The 21,361-nt window shown below is 37.7% G+C and overlaps 3 protein-coding genes across 4 annotated transcripts; 2 read left to right on the forward strand and 1 right to left on the reverse strand.

The window, feature by feature from the left end:
* The first annotated feature begins 5,009 nt into the window (after nucleotides 1–5,009).
* Nucleotides 5,010–6,246, forward strand: LOC126782606 (heavy metal-associated isoprenylated plant protein 26). Its single transcript, XM_050507883.1, has 2 exons — nucleotides 5,010–5,226; nucleotides 5,635–6,246. Exons 1-2 carry the CDS (start codon nucleotides 5,149–5,151, stop codon nucleotides 6,013–6,015), a joined length of 459 nt encoding a protein of 152 aa, XP_050363840.1. The 5' UTR covers nucleotides 5,010–5,148; the 3' UTR covers nucleotides 6,016–6,246.
* Nucleotides 6,247–8,144: 1,898 nt separating this feature from the next.
* Nucleotides 8,145–11,276, forward strand: LOC126782605 (WD-40 repeat-containing protein MSI3-like). The gene is made up of 6 exons (XM_050507882.1): nucleotides 8,145–8,547; nucleotides 8,714–9,037; nucleotides 9,134–9,277; nucleotides 9,747–9,871; nucleotides 10,615–10,710; nucleotides 10,839–11,276. Exons 1-6 carry the CDS (start codon nucleotides 8,245–8,247, stop codon nucleotides 11,059–11,061), a joined length of 1,215 nt encoding a protein of 404 aa, XP_050363839.1. The 5' UTR covers nucleotides 8,145–8,244; the 3' UTR covers nucleotides 11,062–11,276.
* Nucleotides 11,277–13,473: 2,197 nt separating this feature from the next.
* On the reverse strand, nucleotides 13,474–16,535 carry LOC126782003 (basic leucine zipper 23-like). Of its 2 annotated transcripts, XR_007670728.1 has the most exons (4): nucleotides 15,210–16,535; nucleotides 14,026–14,136; nucleotides 13,643–13,700; nucleotides 13,474–13,548 (listed from the first exon to the last, which is right to left on the reverse strand). XR_007670728.1 is itself a non-coding variant. In XM_050507144.1 (2 exons), exons 1-2 carry the CDS (start codon nucleotides 16,009–16,011, stop codon nucleotides 14,108–14,110), a joined length of 831 nt encoding a protein of 276 aa, XP_050363101.1. In that variant the 5' UTR covers nucleotides 16,012–16,535; the 3' UTR covers nucleotides 13,819–14,107. The 2 variants fall into 2 exon arrangements, 1 of the variants encoding a protein (XP_050363101.1); XM_050507144.1 differs by lacking the exons at nucleotides 13,474–13,548; nucleotides 13,643–13,700 and having other exon boundaries at nucleotides 13,819–14,136.
* Nucleotides 16,536–21,361: the final 4,826 nt, after the last annotated feature.

The following is a 21,361-nucleotide window of genomic DNA, read 5'->3' on the forward strand; positions in this document are numbered from 1 at the left end:
AAATTCAATCAAGCTTCAAACATATTGGTGAAAGACTAAAATTGAATCAAATAGGATTGAATTTTACTAACGAATTGACAATAGATATGAGTGATCAGAACCTAAGGCATGAACATCTTGACTTTGAGAATTCACTAAACTTTCATTAAGGAAGGGATGGCTTTGGAACTTCACATATCAGAAGTACTCATATAAAAGAGGCACATAACAAAATTTGAAGCAAAACTGAGTTCGAGAAGTAAGGCAGCAGATGGACACAAACATACTGAAATTATCATGTTTCTGAAGAACATGGTAGCAGTAAGGCCAACTTAGAAAATCCACAAATAATTCATTTCAAATCCAAATGATATGAAATCAGTTTTGGACTGGCTATTAGAAAGTCTACTTTCACATACAAAAAGAATAAAGGCTATATAGAACAAATGAGACCTGCAAATTAGACAGAAAGTAAGGAGATTCACTGAAAAATTTTGGAAACTGTTTCAATGCAAACTAAACTTTGAAAAGGCAAAGATCATTCATGGTTGAATCAAATCAACTGATAATTCCCATTCCAATATTAACAAGTAGAAGAGAAACAACAAAAATTCAGAGTATTTGGAGGTCTAGAAGTAGAGTATCAAAAAGGGCAAAGTGAGCTTAACAAAAGAATATTCAAACGATTCATATGGCACAACAAATTAGGCAATTAATGTGTATATATATATATATATATATATAATAGGATCAATATAATAAGTTAATACGCACAATTCATTAGAATTTTGATACGAATTAAAAGGAAAGAATAAGCATGTAATACCAACAAAGCTTACCTTAGCCCAATCGTCAAACACTTGTTTTTCACATAAGACCATTTTCTCTTCATGGTTCCATGAAAAGCCACTTGAGTTAGAAAGCATGTCATAGACGGCAAGTGTCTGTTTCTTCAATGTCCTCAAATGAGACTCAATATGGGGTTTTTCCTTAAGCCCACATTCTGGTATCTTCTGCTCTATAATCTGTTCAAATTTACCCAAGTATCCACATCTGAAGCCATTGTCAACCTTCCAATAGCCACCAAGACATATTTTCTGTTAATGCCTCAACTAGAGCAACATCTTCACGAGGGGTCAAATTGTGTTGTTCAGCTGGTTGCTTTCTTTTACAAGTAGCATTTCCTGAACTCATCCTAAGTACATAATAGACATATATAAGCAATGAGAACATTGATTAAAGATTAAATGAAACTGAATCTAAAGGAACATAAAGCAATATAATAGTAATTAGAAAGCAAAATAACATTAATATAAAATATTCAATACAAACCAACTGATACTAAGTCATAGAACAAAATAATACTGATACAATCTACCCACCAACATAAAGTTTCATACAAAATAACACATAATTTATAGCAGAACAAAAGAAAAGCAAATAATTTCTTAAACTTCAAGTTCCCGACCACTATTCCTACTTGCTGTCCATTCCTCAAACATTGTTGTAGCTAAATTTCTCCTCTAACCATTCCACTGTTCAGATGAGTCAATACTAGTGATAATATCATCATCATCATGATTGTCATCTTCAAATTGATTCGGCAACTGATTTTCTAGTGGATCAATAGCCATTTCTCTTTTAATAAGGTTGTGGAGTAGGCAACACGCAATAATAATTCAACATTGTGTCTTGATAGGAAAAAATGAAGGACTCCTAAAAATTGCCCACCGTAACTTAAGTAATCCAAAACACCTCTCTATCACATTCCTAGCAGATGAGTGCTTCATATTAAAGAACTCTTCAGCAGAGGTAGGCTGGCGTCCTTCTCTCCACTTGTTTAAATGATATTGCTGCCCTCTAAATGGGGCAAGAAAGCCTTCCCCATCTGGATATCCGGCATCAACAAGATAATAATCTCTTATAAAATAAATATACTTATTATTATAAGTGTTGCAAAAAGTAAAAATGACAAAAAGCCAAGAACTTAAGGACATTGAATAATTATTCACTTTATCTCACCGTGAGGGACTCTAAGACCATGTCTTCTACAAGTGGCATCATGAAACACTCTAGAATTTATAGCAGAACCCTCCCAACCTGACAATACATAAATGAATTGCATATCTTGAGAGCATACTCCCAAGACATTGGTAGCAATTTCATTCTTCCTAGACCAGTACCTAGGATTCTCAACTTCAGGTACAAAAACAATGAGACCATATTATTTTTTCTGTTTTAGGCTCCACTTAATAAGAAAAATCATTTTTTCATTTACCTTAAAAATTTCCATTTCTCATCATTTGAGTCATCAATCACTGGTTTTGGTGATTTTAATAATTGTCCTTGTAGACATAGGACTGCCTCTAAAACTGCATTAAAGTACATGCTAATAGTTTCTCTTGAACGTAAAAACTTGTCTTGTATGACTCGGTTCTTTTCATGGTGTGCAAGCATGTTCAAGAACATGGCTACCATTTTATCCATGAAAACATTTCTAGTATCTCGCAATCTACCAGATGTTCGTATCATAGAGAATAATTTGCAAAACGTATACCTATCCATCCGTAGCTCATTTACACACCTTATATCACTCGCATACACCATGTGTTGAAAATTACTGACTCTTGAAAAAGAATCATCAATAGACTTTGATTTCAGACGATACTTGCGATAATGTCGTTCAACAATGATATACATGATAATGTATATCATGACGACAAAGTTAAATAAATCCTTAACATCATCCAACATTCTAAGAATCTTTTTAGTCATTGACAATATTTTGCGAGCCATAGCTGCCATAGCTCTAACATAAAAATAAGATTAACACAAAACAATACGAGTATGATGTACAATTCAGTTGTACACACAAGTGCATGACAGATGCAGCTTATATAACTAAGGTGGACAAACTAAACATATATACTACATGATCCAAGCTACCAAAAGAGTATATGATACTCACTACCAGTAAGCAAGACTTACAAATAACATATAACTAAGCACGACATTATTAGTTTCTTTTAGTCATGAAATATTTAATTGAAATACAATGAACACTGGTCATGTTTCTCTTTTGTGGAGGTTTTATTAGATATGGTAAAACCTAATTTCCATCACAAGATTTCCCACAAAACCACATATCACAAATGGAAAAATTACACATAATATTAGCTTTCAAGGATTCCACAAATATAAATATCCAAAATTTCTCATAACCAATATAGAAAACCTTTATCTCACCATCAAAAACAAACACAAGATGTCTCATTTATACATATCAAATTAATTGAAGAATCTTTTTACAGATCGGGGTTTTGTTTTTTTAAGCTTATTGCTAGTTTAAGATCCCTAAAGCAAGATCAATTGAAAAATCAATCAATCAAAAGGCATAATTAATCAATCACCAGATAGAACAAGAAGAAGAAAATGCTCAAATCATATACCATTCACACAAAGAGAAAATGTAAGCAATGGATATTGTTCAAACCTAAATGATAGTTGCTCTGCAAGAATATGCTATGTTCGAGTTCTTTGGGGTCTTTGTAAGTGAAGGCGATTAACTACAAATCAGTATATAGATATGTGACTGATGGCGCGAAAAAGAGGCGGGTTATTTTTTCTTGGAGAATGCTATATATGAAAGAAGACGCGAGAAGATGCGCGGAGATGAAAGAGGGCGCATAATGTGAGATATCGATGAGTATTTTTGACAATAGCATATTTGAGCAGGGATATTATGGTCCAAAATTATGAAAGGAAAAGAGCAGTTCACTAGCACAGGGTCTGAAAGGAATCATCTTCCCCCCTAATTTCCCTTATCTCTTAATTTCCAAATTGGCAGACACCAAACAAAGGAACGCAAGCACTTTCAGTTCCAGATTCCTCAAATCAGTGAACCAAACACGACCTTATATTATAAAGAATTAATTTCAGTTTATCCTATAAAATTTACACCTAAAATCAGTTTATTCCTTAAATTTTTATTTTAATCAGTTCATCTCATATACTTTCAATAACATTAAAAAAGGATAAAATCTAATTTTTTTGGTTAAAATCTGATAACAAAAACTATTAAAAGAATATTTTAAATCATATATACACGACTAAAATAAAATTTATAATAATTTTACAATAACACTAAAGCTTTAAAATTAGGTATTCTAGCATAATTATCGATATAATATATATAAAAATCTGAATTTTGTTATTTTTGATATTATTTAAAAGTATAATTGAAGAATTAATTAAAATAAAATTTAAAGGATAAATTATTTTTTTAAGTGTAAAATTTATGAGAATAAGCTGAAATTAATTTTATTACAAATCCGAACTTCGCAGGAGAGTTTTTACCCTTAATGTGTGTGTGAATAGTACAACCGTAAAATAGACAGACAGGACTCTACTTCACCAGAGTAAGAAGACGGTCGAGTGTTGAACCACTATTTTGGAGATTGAGCTCGAAACTGGTCTCGCACATGCCCACCGAAGATACCCCCATCACGCGATTCACGCCTAATACTGTAAACAAGACGAGTTTACACGCGCCACCCATGCCGTGGCATCACCCATCAATTCAACCAGACCCCACCGCACATTTAACCGCACTCCTACCGCGCGGACCCCACTCTTTAAGGCGAGGTTAGACTCCCGTCGCGTTCCCATTCCCACTCCCCCACCACTAAAGCGACCCGGACGCATCTCGATACTCCCGTTCAGGCGCGTGCGACTCAAATTCGATGTGGCGCCAAAACCCATAGGCCCCCCCCAAACGGTCGGTGCATGGATAGCCTCGTACCGTTTCAAACGCTCTTCATCCCGTTAGATCCTATCAGACGCTGTACCATAAGGACACGTGTCATGAACCCAGAACGATAAACCCTTATTAAAGTCGAGTCACTGAATACTGACGACTCTGATTGTCCTGATGGATTTAGCCTTAATAATTTAACAAGAAATAAAATATCATAAATTGTTTTGCTTATAAAAGTGGAGCTAACCCAACTGGCTCATATGTCCAGCTTTCCTGTTCTCCAATTAGTTATTTAGTTTACTTGCTCTCTGCAAATCTGAGTCAGAAAAAAAGCATCCAAGCTCTTCTATCTATAAATAGTTGGGTATTGCTGTACCTGGTTCTGAATCTGCGTCACACCGAAAGCGAGGAAGATGGGTGCTCTAGATCACTTCTCTCATCTGTTTGATTGCTCAAGTGGGGGTCATCACAAGAAGCGAAAGAATTTCCAGGTATTTACTTCATTCTATAGACTCCAAATTGTTTCACCTCTCAAAGTTCATGTCTTTGTTACTAATTTGAGCTCCAAGCTCCAAAGAGTGCTCATAACCCAATAGATCGATCTCTAGCAGTTAGCAAAATTTAGTCCTTCTCTATCTGGTCAAGTTTTTGTTAGATCCATGGTGTTCTTGTAGAGTTGTAAAGAAAAAGAATCTTCATTTTTTGAATCTTGATAAGACCTAAAGTTAAAGAGAATGATTGTAGAGAATAAAAGGCACGATTTTTATGAACTGGTTCCTGTTGTTCTTTAGCTGCTTTTGTCTTTAGAGCTGGGAACCCAGTAACAACCGCTGAGGGTCCGCCACGTGTGCATTGCCGCTCTCGCTAACGTAAACCTGTTTTGTGTTTATTTGAATCAGACGGTGGAGATTAAGGTGAAGATGGACTGCGAAGGTTGCGAGAGGAAGGTGAGGAGGTCGGTGGAGGGAATGAAGGGGGTGTCGCAGGTTGACATAGACCGGAAAGCGAGCAAGCTGACGGTGGTCGGATACGTGGAGCCGAAGAAGGTGGTGGCACGCGTGGCGCATCGGACGGGGAAGAAGGTGGAGATCTGGCCGTATGTGCCGTACGATGTCGTCGACCACCCTTACGCGCAGGGTGTATACGACAAGAAGGCACCGGCGGGGTACGTGCGAAGTGACCAGCAGATGTCCGGTGGGTTGGCACGTGCGAGCTCGACGGAAGTGAGGTACACCACCGCTTTCAGCGATGAAAACCCAGCTGCCTGCACTGTCATGTGACTTGTCACTAGAGGCCCAAATGTCATGTGTTTCATTTTTAGTCTCTTGTTGGAAAATGGTGATGTAATTTGTGTGATGCACATTTTTCATATTTGTTTCCTCTATTTTTATTTTAGGGTTCTTATGAAAAAAGGAGAAAAAACAAATCTATATGAAATGGGGCTTGTTTTTTCATTTGGTTTGTAGATGAAAATGTAGTGGAGTAATTCGTTATTTTACTTGTTGAATGTTTTCCCAAGTAGCTAACTTGTTATTATGTGTTGGCTCAAAACAATAATAAAATTGTCGACGAGCTGAAAATGTCACGATCGTTGAATAAAAGTTTCATGTTTGTATAATTGATAAATTTGAATGATCATTTTCCTAAGTTTCATCGATAATTTTCGATGATCATCTGATCATCAAATTACCGGACAAAAAGTCTGATATATTCGATTGAAAATGCTTTTAAAATTCGGATACAAAGGTCTCAAATGTTCTTTTTATAAACACATTTGTGTATTAGCACATTAGGAAAGAACTCAATAGTATGCAGTTGAATCCGTAGTTGGTTCGTTACCAAAAAACGAAAGAGAAAAGCAGCACGCAATGAATTGTTTGAAGACAATCCATGATGTGATGTAACTGTGGTGCGTTATGGTGGCCACCATTAAGATTTGAATGGAGCAAGGCAGATGCCACATTGTATTCTAGTGGTGCAAATCAGTGTTGTAGTCAAGAGTGTGATGATAAACAAACCTAATAATATGCTTTACAAAAATATCACGCAATCTATAAATTCTACAACGACAGTCTTAAGGAAAATTGATAACAATAGGATATTTAATCAAAGTATACAACCGCCCAAATCTTGGCCTTCAAGTTTTGAGACCAAGTCACTAATGTTGATGCAATGGTTTTCTTGAGCATGGAGGATTCAATATTTCAACTAAAAGGTGTCTTGTCAACCATTATTTTGACGCAATTAACTCACACCTCTCGTTTCCCAAATTTGCATTATGCATGGAATATATGACTTGTGCCAAGAGGAAAGCAAATGGTAAACAAGATAAATTGATTCTTGTGCAAGTAGTACATTGTATATACCACCTTTTCTTTTCAGTTGCATTATATCTCGTTGTTAATCCAATTGTCGTTTCAGTATGTCACCACCATCTCCAAACAAAAGGAGTAGCCCAAGAGTATATCCTTTACTTATTTGTGTTTGGTAAAGTACATCCGTACATGTATCATGTAAAGTCTTGGGATTTTCTCTAGGTTCTTATTGTCACCAATTCTAACATATTTCTCTACATTATAAGAGATTTATTCTAATAGATTTATAAGCAGATCAGATGCGGATCTAAGTGACACCAAACCTAGCGGCCGCTGGGAAAAAAAAGTTATATAACATGTAAATCTTTTATTATGTTGGGTAGTAATTAACCCGACCAAGCTTAAGCATGATTTTAGTTCATTGTATTAATTAATCATTCCGTAATCATATACTCTTGGTTCATTCAACATTTTCGGTCTTGACTCCATCAATATTAATCTTTCTATATATTATCCTGAGTAGTCTCCTCTTGCATGGTATGTGATTACTATAATTATGGCCTATTTCATTTTAATTTTCTAACTTGAGATTAATTGTATCTCTAAATTTCTAATGAAACTAGATGTATTTTTGTGCTTTTTGATTTAATCTACCTTGTTGTAAATTGAAAATGTAGTACCATAATAAAAATGTAGTCCCAAAGTTGGTTCAAATCTATTGTTGACTTATTATCAAAAGTTTGTATTCTATTATTGGAGAAATTTTGACTTATTAAGAGTTTAATTAATCTTTGATTAATTAGTTAAAAAAAACTAGTCTTGATGATTTTTTTTCTGCTTACCTAACTTTCAGACTCTAGATCCGCCACTAAAGCAGATTACTAATACTTAGTGCAATGTCGAAGAAAGACTAGTCGTTGCATTTCAAACTCGTGAGTCGTCTTTTTAGTTATGACTTATGACCCGTAAATATCGATTCTTCAGATAATCAGATATTTTACACAAAATAAATAAAAGGTCCATAAATAAATATTAATTAGAAAAGGGTGGTCCAATTTTCATTCCCTTTCCCCTATAAACCCTTGCACCTCACTCTCCCTCATTCTCGCTCTCCCTCCCCAATTTTGGCGCGAAAATCATTAAAAAAAGCGGGAAAAAAAGCTGAGAGATCCGCCGCAACCCACGATCACAGCCATGGCCGACGACCACGAGCAAGACGAGGCCGTCGTGGAGGAAGAGTACGCCGTGTGGAAGAAGAACACTCCGTTCCTCTACGACTTCATCATCTCTCACCCTCTCGAATGGCCATCTCTCACCGTCCACTGGGTCCCCTCCGGCTCTCAGCCCTACTCCGACCCATCCCTCGCCGTCCACAAGCTCATCCTCGGGACCCACACCTCCGACGACTACCCCAACTACCTCATGGTCGCCGACGCCCTCCTCCCCTCATCTCAGCCCAACCTCGACGCCGTCAACGACGACCCCACTCTCCCCAAGGTGCTTCATTATATCTGATTTCGCTAATTACTCGTGGATTTATGTAATGATTTGAGATTTTCTAGGTTGATTGTTTGAAATTTGGCGATTTATTTTGTGCACATTAAGTGTTTGTGAAAATGCCTAGCAGAGAAATGGTTTGAATTAAAGGGTTGTGTGGTTGTAGGTTGAGATTAAGCAGAAGATTCGTGTCGACGGGGAAGTGAATAGGGCGAGGTGTATGCCGCAGAAGCCGAATGTAGTTGGGGCCAAGACTAGCGGCAGCGAGGTGTATGTGTTTGATTGTACCAAGCAGGGGATGAAGTCTCAAGATGGGGAATGCGATCCTGATTTGAGGTTGAGGGGTCATGATTCAGAAGGGTATGGCTTGTCGTGGAGCCCGTTTAAGGAGGGCTACCTTTTGAGTGGTTCGAATGATTGTAGGATTTGCTTGTGGGATGTGTCTGCTTTGGCTCAGGATAATGTGCTTCATCCGATGCATGTTTATGAGGTAAATGTTGGGACTTGAGACTATTGAGTTTTGATGTACATATTTTGGTTTGAGGGATTTGATGATTTGACTATAACAATTGATATGTGTTTTCAGAGTCATGAAAGTGTGGTTAATGATGTATCGTGGCATTTGAAGGATGAGAATTTGTTTGGGTCTGTTGGAGATGATTGTCAATTGATGATATGGGACTTGAGAACAAATGCAGCCCAGCAATCAATCAAAGTTCATGAGAAAGAGGTGAAGCAACTTAAAATAATATCACATATATGATTTGCATTTGTAGGATTTCACTCTCTAGTCAGACACCCTTTCAAGTCTCAAGGAGACAGTTTGCATATCAATTCATGTCAATGTTACGGTTTATACTGGTGTTGTATTTAGCGTATGTGATGTTTCTCCGGAATGCTTCTTACTGCCATTGCATATATGTCTAGGTTCATAAGTAGAAAGGGTTTTGTCCAGGAATGCTTTAGAGGATCTCATTGGTTATATATTATAAGTTACTAGTATTTGCAATGTCTTGGGATGTTTAAACCAAACACCTTCACATATTGGAGACTAGTTTTGGGCTTTTGGCACTTATTAAAAGTATGCTTCAATGATGCCACCAATAACCCTCCCCCCACTTTTCAATTTCACCTCTCTCTTATTGAAGGATCTTGTTACTGACCATGCTTCCTCTCTTTTATTTGTTTGGTGGTCTCAGGTAAACTATCTGTCTTTCCATCCGTGCAATGAGTGGGTTTTGGCTACAGCATCTTCAGATAATACTGTGGGTCTGTTTGATTTGCGGAAGCTGACTGCACCATTGCATGCTCTGGGTGGCCACACGTATGCTTTTGTCCCTGTTCCCCTTCATGAAAATGATATCTGCTTTCTAATTTGAATGTCTTGTTTGGGTTTTTTTTATCTATAATTGAATATCGTTTTCCTTTCTGCTCACGGTACTTTAGGTCACCGACTTCTAATATCAAAATTCTATGCATCCCTATATTTATGCTAGTACATATCTTCATGATAACTTGTGTTAGGTTGCTATCCATTTTGTGGTTGAAGGACCTAAATATTGTATTCCACTGTCTGGGTTCAATTATAAAGCAAAGTAGGCCTTGCCACATCTATTTTCATTTTCTTGTTGTAAAATTTTGTAATATGCCACTGACATATGCAATACGAAAAGTTATAGTCACTTGCCAGATGATTCCGGAGACTTATGCACACACATTATCCCAACTGGTTAGTGTAGACAAGTATAGATTCTCCTTGTTTCAGTTGAGCAGTTAAGAGTTATAGCTTGTCAGCAGGTTTCAAATAATTCAGTTGGGAAGTAACCTTCAGTAAATTGAAGGTACCCAGTCCGCACAAATATAAAGCCTTTGAGGGTAAACAATAAGTATCATGAAATTTATTACATATAGACTGGCCTACTCATAATGTTTTGTCATATTTTTTTTCCATCCCTTTGTTGTTGTGCAAATTTATTCTTGATGCTGCACTTCAAACATTCATCTGAATTAACCTTTGCATAACATAGGGTGTAATATCAAGTCTCATTCTTCATGTGTTCCTTGCAGAGAGGAGGTATTCCAGGTTGAATGGGACCCTAATCATGATACTGTGTTGGCATCTTATGCTGGTGACAGGAGATTGATAGTTTGGGACCTTAATAGGTATCTACTTATCCTATATCGGAACTGCTAGACACGTTTTGTTTTCATTTGTCTGTTTCACTTGTTCATATTTCCATTTGTGTTTCATTTGCTCAATTTACCTCATCTAACTCATGTTCTGTGTTTAGGATTGGGGATGAGCAGGTGGATGAAGATGGTGACGATGGGCCACCAGAACTTCTATTTTCTCATGGTGGTCATAAGGCAAAGATATCAGATTTCTCATGGAACAAAGAAGTTCCATGGCTCATTTCAAGTGTTGCCGAAGACAACACTCTCCAGGTGTGGCAAATGGCTGATGGCATTTACGGTGATGATGATGTGCAAGAAGGGGCGGCTTCTGAAGTCTGATGATGATACATATCCAATCATCCTTATCATCCTATATGCCTTGTTGCAATCTTCATTCCTTTTGAGTTGTAAGCTCTTGGTAGAACTGCTTAAAAATCTCCAGAGATGATCTTGACAAGAAATGTTGTGTAGGTTTATGAGTAGGAAGTCCGTTAATATCTAAAAACGAACTGGGATGTTCAAGTAGAACGATTTCCGATCTTGCAACTTTGAGAGGTTCTTTTTATTTTTGTTTGTTCTTTTTACATCCGATTGCCTTGCTTTTGGCGCGAAAGATAGTAGAGCTGCACCTGTACGCTCTACTCATGCTAATCCTCGTATATCTTTGCCTCATGGTTTAGAGTCCATGTCATTTCAAAGTACGTAAGAAGTGTATTTGAAGATGACGGGCACCCGTGGTTTTCATTACGATCAGATATATGGTTCAGGAGGGGGTGTACCTACTATCTAGAGGCTTAAGATGACGATAAGGTAATGACAACTACCAACTAGGCAACTAGTGACGCTCCCTTTCACCTAACCTCTTTCTTTTGTTTCACCGGAGTGGGAATCTATGGGACGAGTGCAACCCTTTTGTGCTTCCTTGGCTTTGTTATCTTCTCAGGCAGTAAGCTATTAATGAAAATTTTGATATTTTTTCTTTAATGGAAAAAAGAAAAGAAAAGTGAAAGCAAATAATGGAGCCTCTAGGATATTCGGAGTTTACAATTGTTTAGAAACAATCGGTATGCCTATGACCATATGAGCAGCCTCGTAAGGGACCTTTTCACCCAAGTATCGTCATTTGGTGATACATTGTGCTATAGGATTAGCTACAGAATTTGCTTCCCTCAACACAGATCCTACGTCCCTATCTGCTTTGTTGTTGCAAACTTTGTTCCTTTTGAGTTGTAAGCTCTTGGTGGAGCTGAATTAAAAACCTCTCGAGATGATCTTGACAAGAAAAAATCATGTACGTTTATGAGTAGGAATACTTTTACTCTAGCGATATGAACTGGAATGGTCAAGTAGAAAGATTGTCAATCTTGCAACTTTAAAAAGGTTCAACTATATTATTTTCATGCGATTACCTTGCGCTTTGAAGCCAAATATAGTGAAACTTGATGCGTAGCGTGCTGTTGGTGCTATTCGTGCCAATACTGATAGTCTCATACATGAATTCAAATCCTTGGCTCATGGTTTCAAGTCTTTCCACAGTGCCTACTGCCTTGGAGTATATGAAGATGCACAGTTGGTTAGTTGGTTTCCATGTCGGTGAGATGAAAAGTGGCAAGTAGTGCGATGCACTTTCACTTGTCACCCGAATGGTGGAATCTATTTGACATGAATGCAACTTTTTCGTGCTTCTGTGCCTTTTTATTAAGGAAGAAAATTGTTGCGTAATAGAGGAATAGAGCAACACTTCTGATGAAAACAATGGCATGTAATAATGTCAAAATGTCAATAATAGCCAGATAGGTAACTACCAAACTGACATATACTCAAGGGTCGTCTCTCTTACAGTGCCCTCATCCGCCTATGCCAATAATGTTACAAATGATGCAGCCATTCAACTCCAAATGATCACAATTCTCTTAAATGAGTTTTGCGCACTCCTAAATCGAATGGCACCCTTTGGGAATCAGCATGCCAAGAAAAATCTGATATTTCAGCCCCCTGGTTTGGACCAAATGAGGGGACCAAGATGTTTGTCCTCTGCTTTCAGGAAAGACGAACATCCCAAGCAAAAGCGGAAACTCGGCACAGCCACAACCATAGAAAATATTCACGAGTCCTTGGTTAACTTAATCATGAAGAACTTGTCTAGCAGGACCCCGCCGACGTTGATCTTATCTAAGTGGACAGAGAATCCAAGAATTTGTAACCACCATGTGAATCATTTTCCGTAAACTGGGAAGGCTTCTCAGTTGAATCCAGCAATTCATTTGAGGATGAAAACTGGGAGATGGCATTGTGAATACATTCTCATACAGAAATGACATCACTGTTTAGAATGTGTAGCATCTGATTAATAGTGCAAGCTACTGCAGAAAATCTTTAAAGTATTATCAGATAAGACTGTTCAGAGATTTAGACCGCAATGTAGAAGAAGAGGCTAGACTCTCCCAGATGATATTACTAGCAAACGGTCTAGTTTCTTTGGTCAGTACTCCTTTAACAAGAAACTGAGAAAGCTATACTAGTTTCTGACGTACTAGTGGCAGGAGACAAAAGATGTACTGATATTCTGTTTCTATGGAAGCTTTTTCATAAATCAACTATTAGAGTTGTAAGTTCCATCCTGGTTATGACCAAAGGCACCCCTCATTTAATGAGAATTATCGACTAATATTTCAACACATTCTTCTAATGCATCTATAAGGAATGAACCTACAGAGAACCTTCTTCCTGGCAGTCATCCCCCCCCCCCCCCCCCCCCCCCAATGTTGGAAAGAGGCCCCCATTGACATTTGCGGTGGCCAGATGCATCAGTAACGGGCAACTATACTGTGAAATTTATCCACCAGTCAGTGACCATTTACTGGATGAATCAAGCTAGAAACTAAGAAAGCTTTCAGACAAAGTGAGTTTTGTGACTCACCTATTCACTGCTCTAGCACTGAAACATGATACCATTCACATGCCAGCCTCTCTATGTTCTGTAATTAAGAAATCAAGAATTCATATAGCTCAGGAGTTGAAGAAGTCACAAAAAGAAAAGAACTACTCAGAACGGAGGAAAATAAATTTGATTGGTAAAGTATACGATGAAGACAATTTGGAAGAAGAAAATAAATGAATATGAGTTCCATGAAAACCATGAAGTTGAGGTCCGCCATAAGTTCTACTTATATTATTCTCTGATAGAAACTAAAATACCAGTGATTCCAGAAAACTTTAGCTTGATAAAAGTAAAACATGCCCTTTCAAAGAACCCAACAGTGGTTCAATTAGAAAATTTAACTCTATAAAATGCAGAACGACCTGAGGGGAAAGCTGATGTTGCAGTTTGACAAACTACTTATTGCAAGACCATATTTACTCTTGAGAACAACTTTCCATCCCTTCAATTCGCTGCTGCAGCTCGAGCCCCTCCTAACCAAACAGACAGCACAGTAATTAGTGCCACACTTTAGAAAGTAAATACATTGCAGAATTGTTAGAGAAGTATGTAGGTCCATTCCTTAGATTTGAAAGAAAGACAAAATGTAGTAACGGAAACATATTTGGCTCACCAGATTGAAGTACTAGGAGGTTAAACAATTCTTTTTCTCAATTACTGAATAAAAACACACAGCCAGCATATACAACAGCAAATTTGTCAGGCACCAGCACTGATGCACTCATATTATTTTTATATTTCTATGATTCATATCCTTAATATTATCTTATAGGAGATCCATCACCAATTATTTTAATCTTCCCTACTATCCTATGCTCATATGAGTAAAATTGTAATATATTCTAAGGTTTAGTTCAGCTTTAAAAGTCTCCACTTACAGCACTATTTCATATTCCACTAGTCTCCACAGAGGCTCCTGATCACGAAGTTTGCAATGGCATCCCCAACTTCTCTAAACAGCTCAGTCTTCCAAGAGGAAGTCTTGTTATACAGTAAGAATAGCTGATTTTACAGTTAATAGACGCCAGATACACTATAAAGTACTTTGCTACAACCAACTAGTAATGTTTTAGGCTTCTGGCCAACTTTGTAAAGGTGCAGCTAAACTAGTTATGTTGATAAAATTCATAAAGAAAATATGTCATGTGTGATAAAATGCTAAACAAACCAAACAGGGGTTTAGCATTTGTATTCCACCAATCCAACTCCTAAATCTAGACAGGCATAGAACATTGAACAAACCTCAAAATGAACAAGGAAATTGCATTGCAAACATCAGGGTTCAATGACAAAAAGAATCCTACAAACGTAATAGTTGGACTCCCATGAACCACATAATCAAATATCAATGCATGCACAAAATATTGAACTAATTGAAGCAAATAAGCAAACTACTAAACCGTACAAAAGAATAAGCAACACATATAGAGACTAGTACAAAACCAGATAAAGGATTCATTTCCGCCAGCTAACTAAGTAACTAACTGCAAAATAGTCGTAACTGTAAATGTGAACATCTTGCAAAGTTATGGCATTTAAGACTCACCTTTCCTCTTCTTTGTGCCAGAAAGATTGCCATTTGATTCTAACATCACATTTCCAAGATCACATCCAGAAAGCCCCACTGATCCTGCATCCTGATTCGTGAAGCACTGAAGATTCTCAAACTCACAACCACTAAACCCTTGGCCATTCATCCCTACTCCATCTCCACGTTTTCCATCATTCCCTCGTTGAAGGCAATAGGCCTGATCATCACACTGCATGTTACACGGATTCATCACGTAAGCACTGGTCATGTTTGGATTCTGCAGACCCGGGTTCATTGGCTTCTGATACGGAAAAGACCCAATTTCTCCCTCAATCCTCCCCCTAATGTCCACAAGCAAACACTTGAGCCTCGCAATCTCGGCCTCCAATGCACCCTGGCCCTGCAGCCTCTTCATCAGCTGCTGATTGACCGCTCTCAACCTGTTCACCTCGTCCTCCAACGAAGCAGCTCGAGCCTTCTTCTTCTCCCTGTACTTCCGAACCGCCTCCCGGTTCCCCAAAGGCCTCTTCTTCGAGTTCTTCTCCCCAGACTCAGCAGTATCATCAGTTCCAGCCTTGTCCTCACTCGCCCCCGACGACAATATCTTGGTGTGGACATGAATGCAGGTGTGCCTGTGAGACGAGTCAGGGCCCGAAGGAGGGTTGCAAATGTGGTTGTGAGTGCAAGAAGTGTCAGCCTCCTTGAAGAAGTCACCAAATATGTTCTCCATTGAGCAACTACTCGGAAGCTCACCGGTCATGTTTGGAATCGAAAAATCAAGCTCCTGGTTCGAAAAATCAAGCTCTCCATCGTCCATGGCGCTTGAAAGAGCGAACCCTAATCCCCAATTTGAGCACAAAAAGTAACCCTAATCCTCAAATTGAGTACAAAAAGCACCCAAAGTTCAAATTTTGACCCCAGCCCAAATGAAATTTCAACCCCTAAACTCTAAATTGACCAAAATAGCTAAACCCAGATCAAAAAAATCTAGTCTTGAAATCATACCCTGATCGAAAACAGTGAAATTAAGCCAATTGAATGACCACCCAGATGAGATTTCAGTGGCACAAAGTCCTGAAATCCCCAAAGTCAGAGACTTTACAATTGGGTACTGATTGGACGATTGTGAAGGCAATCAAAGCATGAGTTGGTGGATTTTGATACTAGTGTGAAAAGCCCTATAGAGCTACGGAGGCGGGGTCTATAAATGGTGGAAACCCTAGAAAGGGCAGCAACAAATAAATGGACGTACCAGAGAGAGAGAGAGAGATGGAGAGTTGGAGATTGAAGTTTGTGGCTAGTGATGTGGTTCAGAAATTCCTCTGAAAGAACCAGTCTCCACCTTTTTCCAAAAGTCATGTGAGAATATCTGAATAAGTACTCGCTTTCAATATATAGGTATTTGAGGACCGGGGCTGTAATTTAAAAAAAGTTTTGGGGATTAATCATAAGAAATTGAATGGTTGCATGCCAATGTGAAATTCGGAGGATTATTTAAATATGAGGGAATCACGGTCAGTTCTGTTTTCTATAGCCTAATGTACGTGTGGTGCAGACTAGAAAACAGCACGATGTGTTACTGTCAAGTACCCATGTGAGTTGTGACTTCACAATGGGTTGAGTGATGGTACAAGTCCTTATTTACCATACGTTTTTATCTCAATCGAAAACAAGCTATATGCCTGTATGGTAGTATGGGAATGACCTACACCATGCTAATTCACGGTTTTGTGAAGACATTGTTGCTCAGGTATTTGATATGTTGAGAGATGTTTATCAACATGTTGGAAGAGAGATTTAGCAAAGATTAAAGAAAGTGTGCAAATTTGGAATAATAAGTGGCATACATATCATGGTTTCTGCCATGCATAGTCATTGCTAGCTTATGGATGTTATTTGTCACTTTGAGTCATGTGTTCAAAGTTTGCAAGGGTAGTTGAGTGGCCAAGATTGTGCAGCGACAATGCTGAAAATCAATTGAGAGGAAGTGATCGAGTAGCTTAGTATCTGATCACAGACTCCTACGTACGTACAAGGTAGGCCACAAGATCGACGTGCACCCAATCCAATAGAATGCAAGACAACGTTTTGTAAAAATTTCGCACTAAATTACAGTCCTGTACGTACTAGCTAGCTGATCGAATAGGAACCTATTGCCGGTCAGTTGGAGAGAGGAACCCATGTTATTATGTTTGAACAAATTTATTTCGAGTCTGTACGTTTTGTTTGAAGCTGGGAGAATATTATCTTATATTATTGATTGAGCTAGCGATGTGAGCTTTGCTGCTATATTCTTCTACTGGCCTATAAACTTTTGGGGTAACTTACTCAAGGATCCGTAACTGAAAGCAAAATGTAACTGAAAGCTTTCCGAGTAAATGAACTCAAAAGCATGTATATATTATTTATTCTGTTTCAAAATTCATATACATATATCTAGTTAGTAAGGCACTGATTTAAACAGTTTATCACACAAATTATTTAAGTAATCAAAACAAACAGGACTCCTATAGTAGGACTCAACTTCAGGGGTGGATCCAGCCTAGGTCCAGGTGAAATTGAAAAAAAAAAAAAACCCAACCTTTTATAATTTTTTTATTTAAGAGCACAGGCTGGACTGTTGGAGTGAGTCTTTCACTCTCTCTCTCAAACTTCTTTAGTTTTTCAGTGAACCTTGACGTTGATTGATGAGGATTGCTCAAACCAATCTAAGGTCAACGATGTTGACTGAGCTGAACAATAATTATGCCAATGTTTCTGGGAGTTGGTTGTATGCTGTGGACTACTAATTTAGGTACACACTCTTAACTCTCTTTCACTTTCTTGTTGCTGGTTTTGTTGTTCTAATTTAGACTGAATGATGATAATGATGATGATAATCAGATACAACTATCAAGTCCCACGGGGTTAAAGTTTCTGATAAAGATGGACCAGTGAAGTTGGTGAATATATTTGTCTGTTTATTTATTTATTCTGAGGTTGCTTAGTTTAAGGTGTTATAGTGTTGAAGTTCATCAGGTCACTAATTCTAAACCATTAGCAGTAGGACAAACTTTAGTCTCCCCTGGCCGGATTTTCGAATTGGGTTTCTTTAGTTTTAGTAATACAAGTAGGCAATATGTGGGGTTATGGCACACGAATATATATCCTCGTAAACAAGTGTGGGTGGCCAATAGGGAAAGGCCTTTTGCAGTTTTCAGATGGCTTAGCTAGTCTGAGGATTAGTAGAAATGGGAATTTAGAGCTAGTAGATGGGAGGCAGAATTTGGTGTGGTCAAGCAATGTTACGAGTCCGGTGTCAACATCTAATACTAGTTCAGTTGTTGCACTTCTCTTAGATAGTGGAAATTTGATTGTGAAAAATGGTGTAGAAGCAGATGGATTAGTATGGCAGAGGTTGATCATCCTGGTGACTCTATGGTACCGACTCAGCTGCTGGGATTCAATAGAAAATGGGACGAGGAATGTCATGACTTACTGGAAAAGTGAAGAAGATCCATCAACTGGCAGATTCATGGTTGGATTGTCTGCAGAGACACCAATACAACTGTTCGTTTGGGTTAATAATGGATTGAATTCAGCATCCTATTTTAGAAGTGGTCCATAGGATAAATCAGGGTTTATTGATTTACCTGAAATGAATTCTCAATATCGAAATGGCTTTACTCTAGATGATAATGTGGAGCAAGGAACAACCTACTTAAGTAGTGGTTGCAAAAATTCTATTCATCCCCATGTCAGTCTTACATATTTGCCTATTTTGAAGCATTTTTTTCTCGTGTGAATGGATATTTTTAGGACATCAGTGTAAAAGTAAATGTATAGTCTTAGGTATTGATTGATTTAGGTGGGTGCAACTAGGTGATTGGAAACATACCTTAGGTGATTGTTACAATTGCATAAATTCTCAAAAACAATAGGCTGGATGTTGAGAAAAGTGAGACTACTATCCTTTTATCTTTCAACAAAACAATTGGCAAATTGTCAATCATACTTACTTTTTGAATATTATGCAGAAATCATGACATTAATTGTTGTATTTTTCAGGATGTCTAATGGTAATCACATTAATCGTGTCAAAAGGCCCAAATATAAAGAAATTGATACATGGTTGAGTAGAAAGAGTGATCAACCATCAACATGTTCACAACCTTCTGTAAGCACTCCAATTGCTATTGAAGTAAATGAAGAACCATCTTCTGAGTCTACTTTACCTAATTCTTTGAGGTACAAGTTTGATCCACTTGGTAATGACAATGCCACTGAACGTGATCCAGGCAAACGATGTTCTATATGGAAGTATTTTGTGAATCGATGTGAAGCCATTCGAAAAGCTTATATTGCATTGGGTCCATGTCAACCTAAGCTGAAACATTATCCTTTTCAGTTCATGGGGCACAAAATTGTAAGTTTAACTTTAATTGGTTTGAAGGTCATCCTTGGCTTGCGTACTCAGTGGATCAAGACAAGATATATTGTTTTCCATGTTTTCTATTTGATAGAGAAAACACTCCTCACCCTGTGTTTACTATAGATGGGTTGAGAAATTGGAAGGATAAACATGTGCTCAAGGTACATATGGGGGTTAAAGACAGTCCACACAATGAAGCCATGGAGAAGTGGTACTTACTGAGAAATGTGGCTATTGAAATTGAGAGAGTTTTTGTAAAAAAAATCAGCAAAAGAGGTGGAGCATAATCGATTAAGGTTGAAGGTTGCAATAGAGGCTGTGAGACTTCTAGAAAACCAAGGATAAGCATTTAGAGGCCATGATGAATTTGAAAGCTCTCTTAATGGTGGAAATTTTAGGCAAGTTAAGAAGTCTTATGAAAAAATGGCTAGTGAACAGGATATGATGATATTGCAAAATGGTCCTGGAAATGCCAAGTACACAAGTCCAGCTGTTCAAAAGCAGCTTTTGAACATTCTTGGTAATAAAGTGAGGAAAATGATTTGTGAAGAACTTGGTGATGCAAAATTTTGCATTCTTGTTGATGAAGCAGTTGATGCAGCTGGCAAGGAGCAAATATCTATTGTTTTGAGGTTTGTTGATCGTCAAGGCTTTATTCGATAACAGTTCTTTAAGGTAGTGAGTGTTCCTGACACAACCTCATTAACTCTTAAATTAGAAATAGTTAAAGTTCTCAGTATGTTCAATTTTCACGTGAGAAATATGCGTGGTCAAGGATATGATGGAGCAAGTAACATGAGTGGTATTTGGAATGGCTTACAGGCAATGTTTCTAGAAGAGTGTCTATCTGTATATTACGTTCATTGTTTTGCTCACCGGTTGTAGCTAGCATTGAATGGTGCGGCTAAGGGAGTTCATGATTTATGCCGCTTCTTTTCTACTTTGTTGTTAGTTGTGAACTTTGTCGTTTCATCTGCTAAGCGCAAGGGTGCATGAAAAGCTGCTAGAGATGATGAAATCCAAGATTTAATAGCACTTAACACTTTTCAAACTGGTATGGCTCTAATCAAACTTGTATTATATTAATATCATTAGATTTTTTTATATTCTTGGTTTACTTTAAATTCTTACCACTATTTAATACTTATTCTCATTCATCAAATAGGTACGGGGTCTAATCAAACTTGTACTTTACAACGACCAGCTAGTACTCGTTGGAGCTCTCATTTTCACTCTATTAAAAGTTTGATTGAATTATTTGGTTCAACCGTAACAACCCTATATCATATCATGGACATTGCATCCTTACCTATTCAAGGAGAAACTAGTGGTATTCTTAGAGCTATGAGAACCTTTGAGTTTGTGTTTTGTTTGATTATGATGGATAAAGTCATGAAAGTCACAGAAGTACTTTGTCAAGCAGTACAACAAAAAACCATTGATATTGGAGACGCAATGAAGTTTGTTCAATGTACAAAAGAAATTCTAGAAGATATGAGAGATGATGGTTGAGATGATTTAATTATGGTTCTTGCATCTTTTTGTGAGAAACATGATATTGTTATGCCTCATATGAGTGCTCGTTGGTTTGATGGTATGGGTTGTCCATGTCAACAGAAGAATTTCATCACTAATGAGCACCACTTCCGTGTAGAGGTATTTAATGTGGTACTTGACTTTCAATTAAGTGAGCTAAATAAGAGGTTCAATGACAGATCTTGTGAACTCCTTATGCTCACTTCAACTTTGGATCCTC

Source organism: Argentina anserina, chromosome 2, assembly GCF_933775445.1.
Source record: "Argentina anserina chromosome 2, drPotAnse1.1, whole genome shotgun sequence".
NCBI classification, from domain to species: domain Eukaryota; kingdom Viridiplantae; phylum Streptophyta; class Magnoliopsida; order Rosales; family Rosaceae; genus Argentina; species Argentina anserina.

Bases quoted from the DNA above. Each gene is read 5' to 3' on its own strand.
- LOC126782606 (XM_050507883.1), top strand. From the start codon at position 5,149: ATGGGTGCTCTAGATCACTTCTCTCATCTGTTTGATTGCTCAAGTGGG. The intron at 5,227-5,634 runs GTATTTACTTCA...TATTTGAATCAG, and splicing joins AGAAGCGAAAGAATTTCCAG to ACGGTGGAGATTAAGGTGAA.
- LOC126782605 (XM_050507882.1), top strand. From the start codon at position 8,245: ATGGCCGACGACCACGAGCAAGACGAGGCCGTCGTGGAGGAAGAGTAC. The intron at 8,548-8,713 runs GTGCTTCATTAT...GTGTGGTTGTAG, and splicing joins ACGACCCCACTCTCCCCAAG to GTTGAGATTAAGCAGAAGAT. The intron at 9,038-9,133 runs GTAAATGTTGGG...ATGTGTTTTCAG, and splicing joins ATCCGATGCATGTTTATGAG to AGTCATGAAAGTGTGGTTAA.
- LOC126782003 (XM_050507144.1), bottom strand. From the start codon at position 16,011: ATGGACGATGGAGAGCTTGATTTTTCGAACCAGGAGCTTGATTTTTCG. The intron at 14,137-15,209 runs GTGAGTCTTAAA...CTGTTTGGTTAG, and splicing joins TGGCACAAAGAAGAGGAAAG to GAGGGGCTCGAGCTGCAGCA.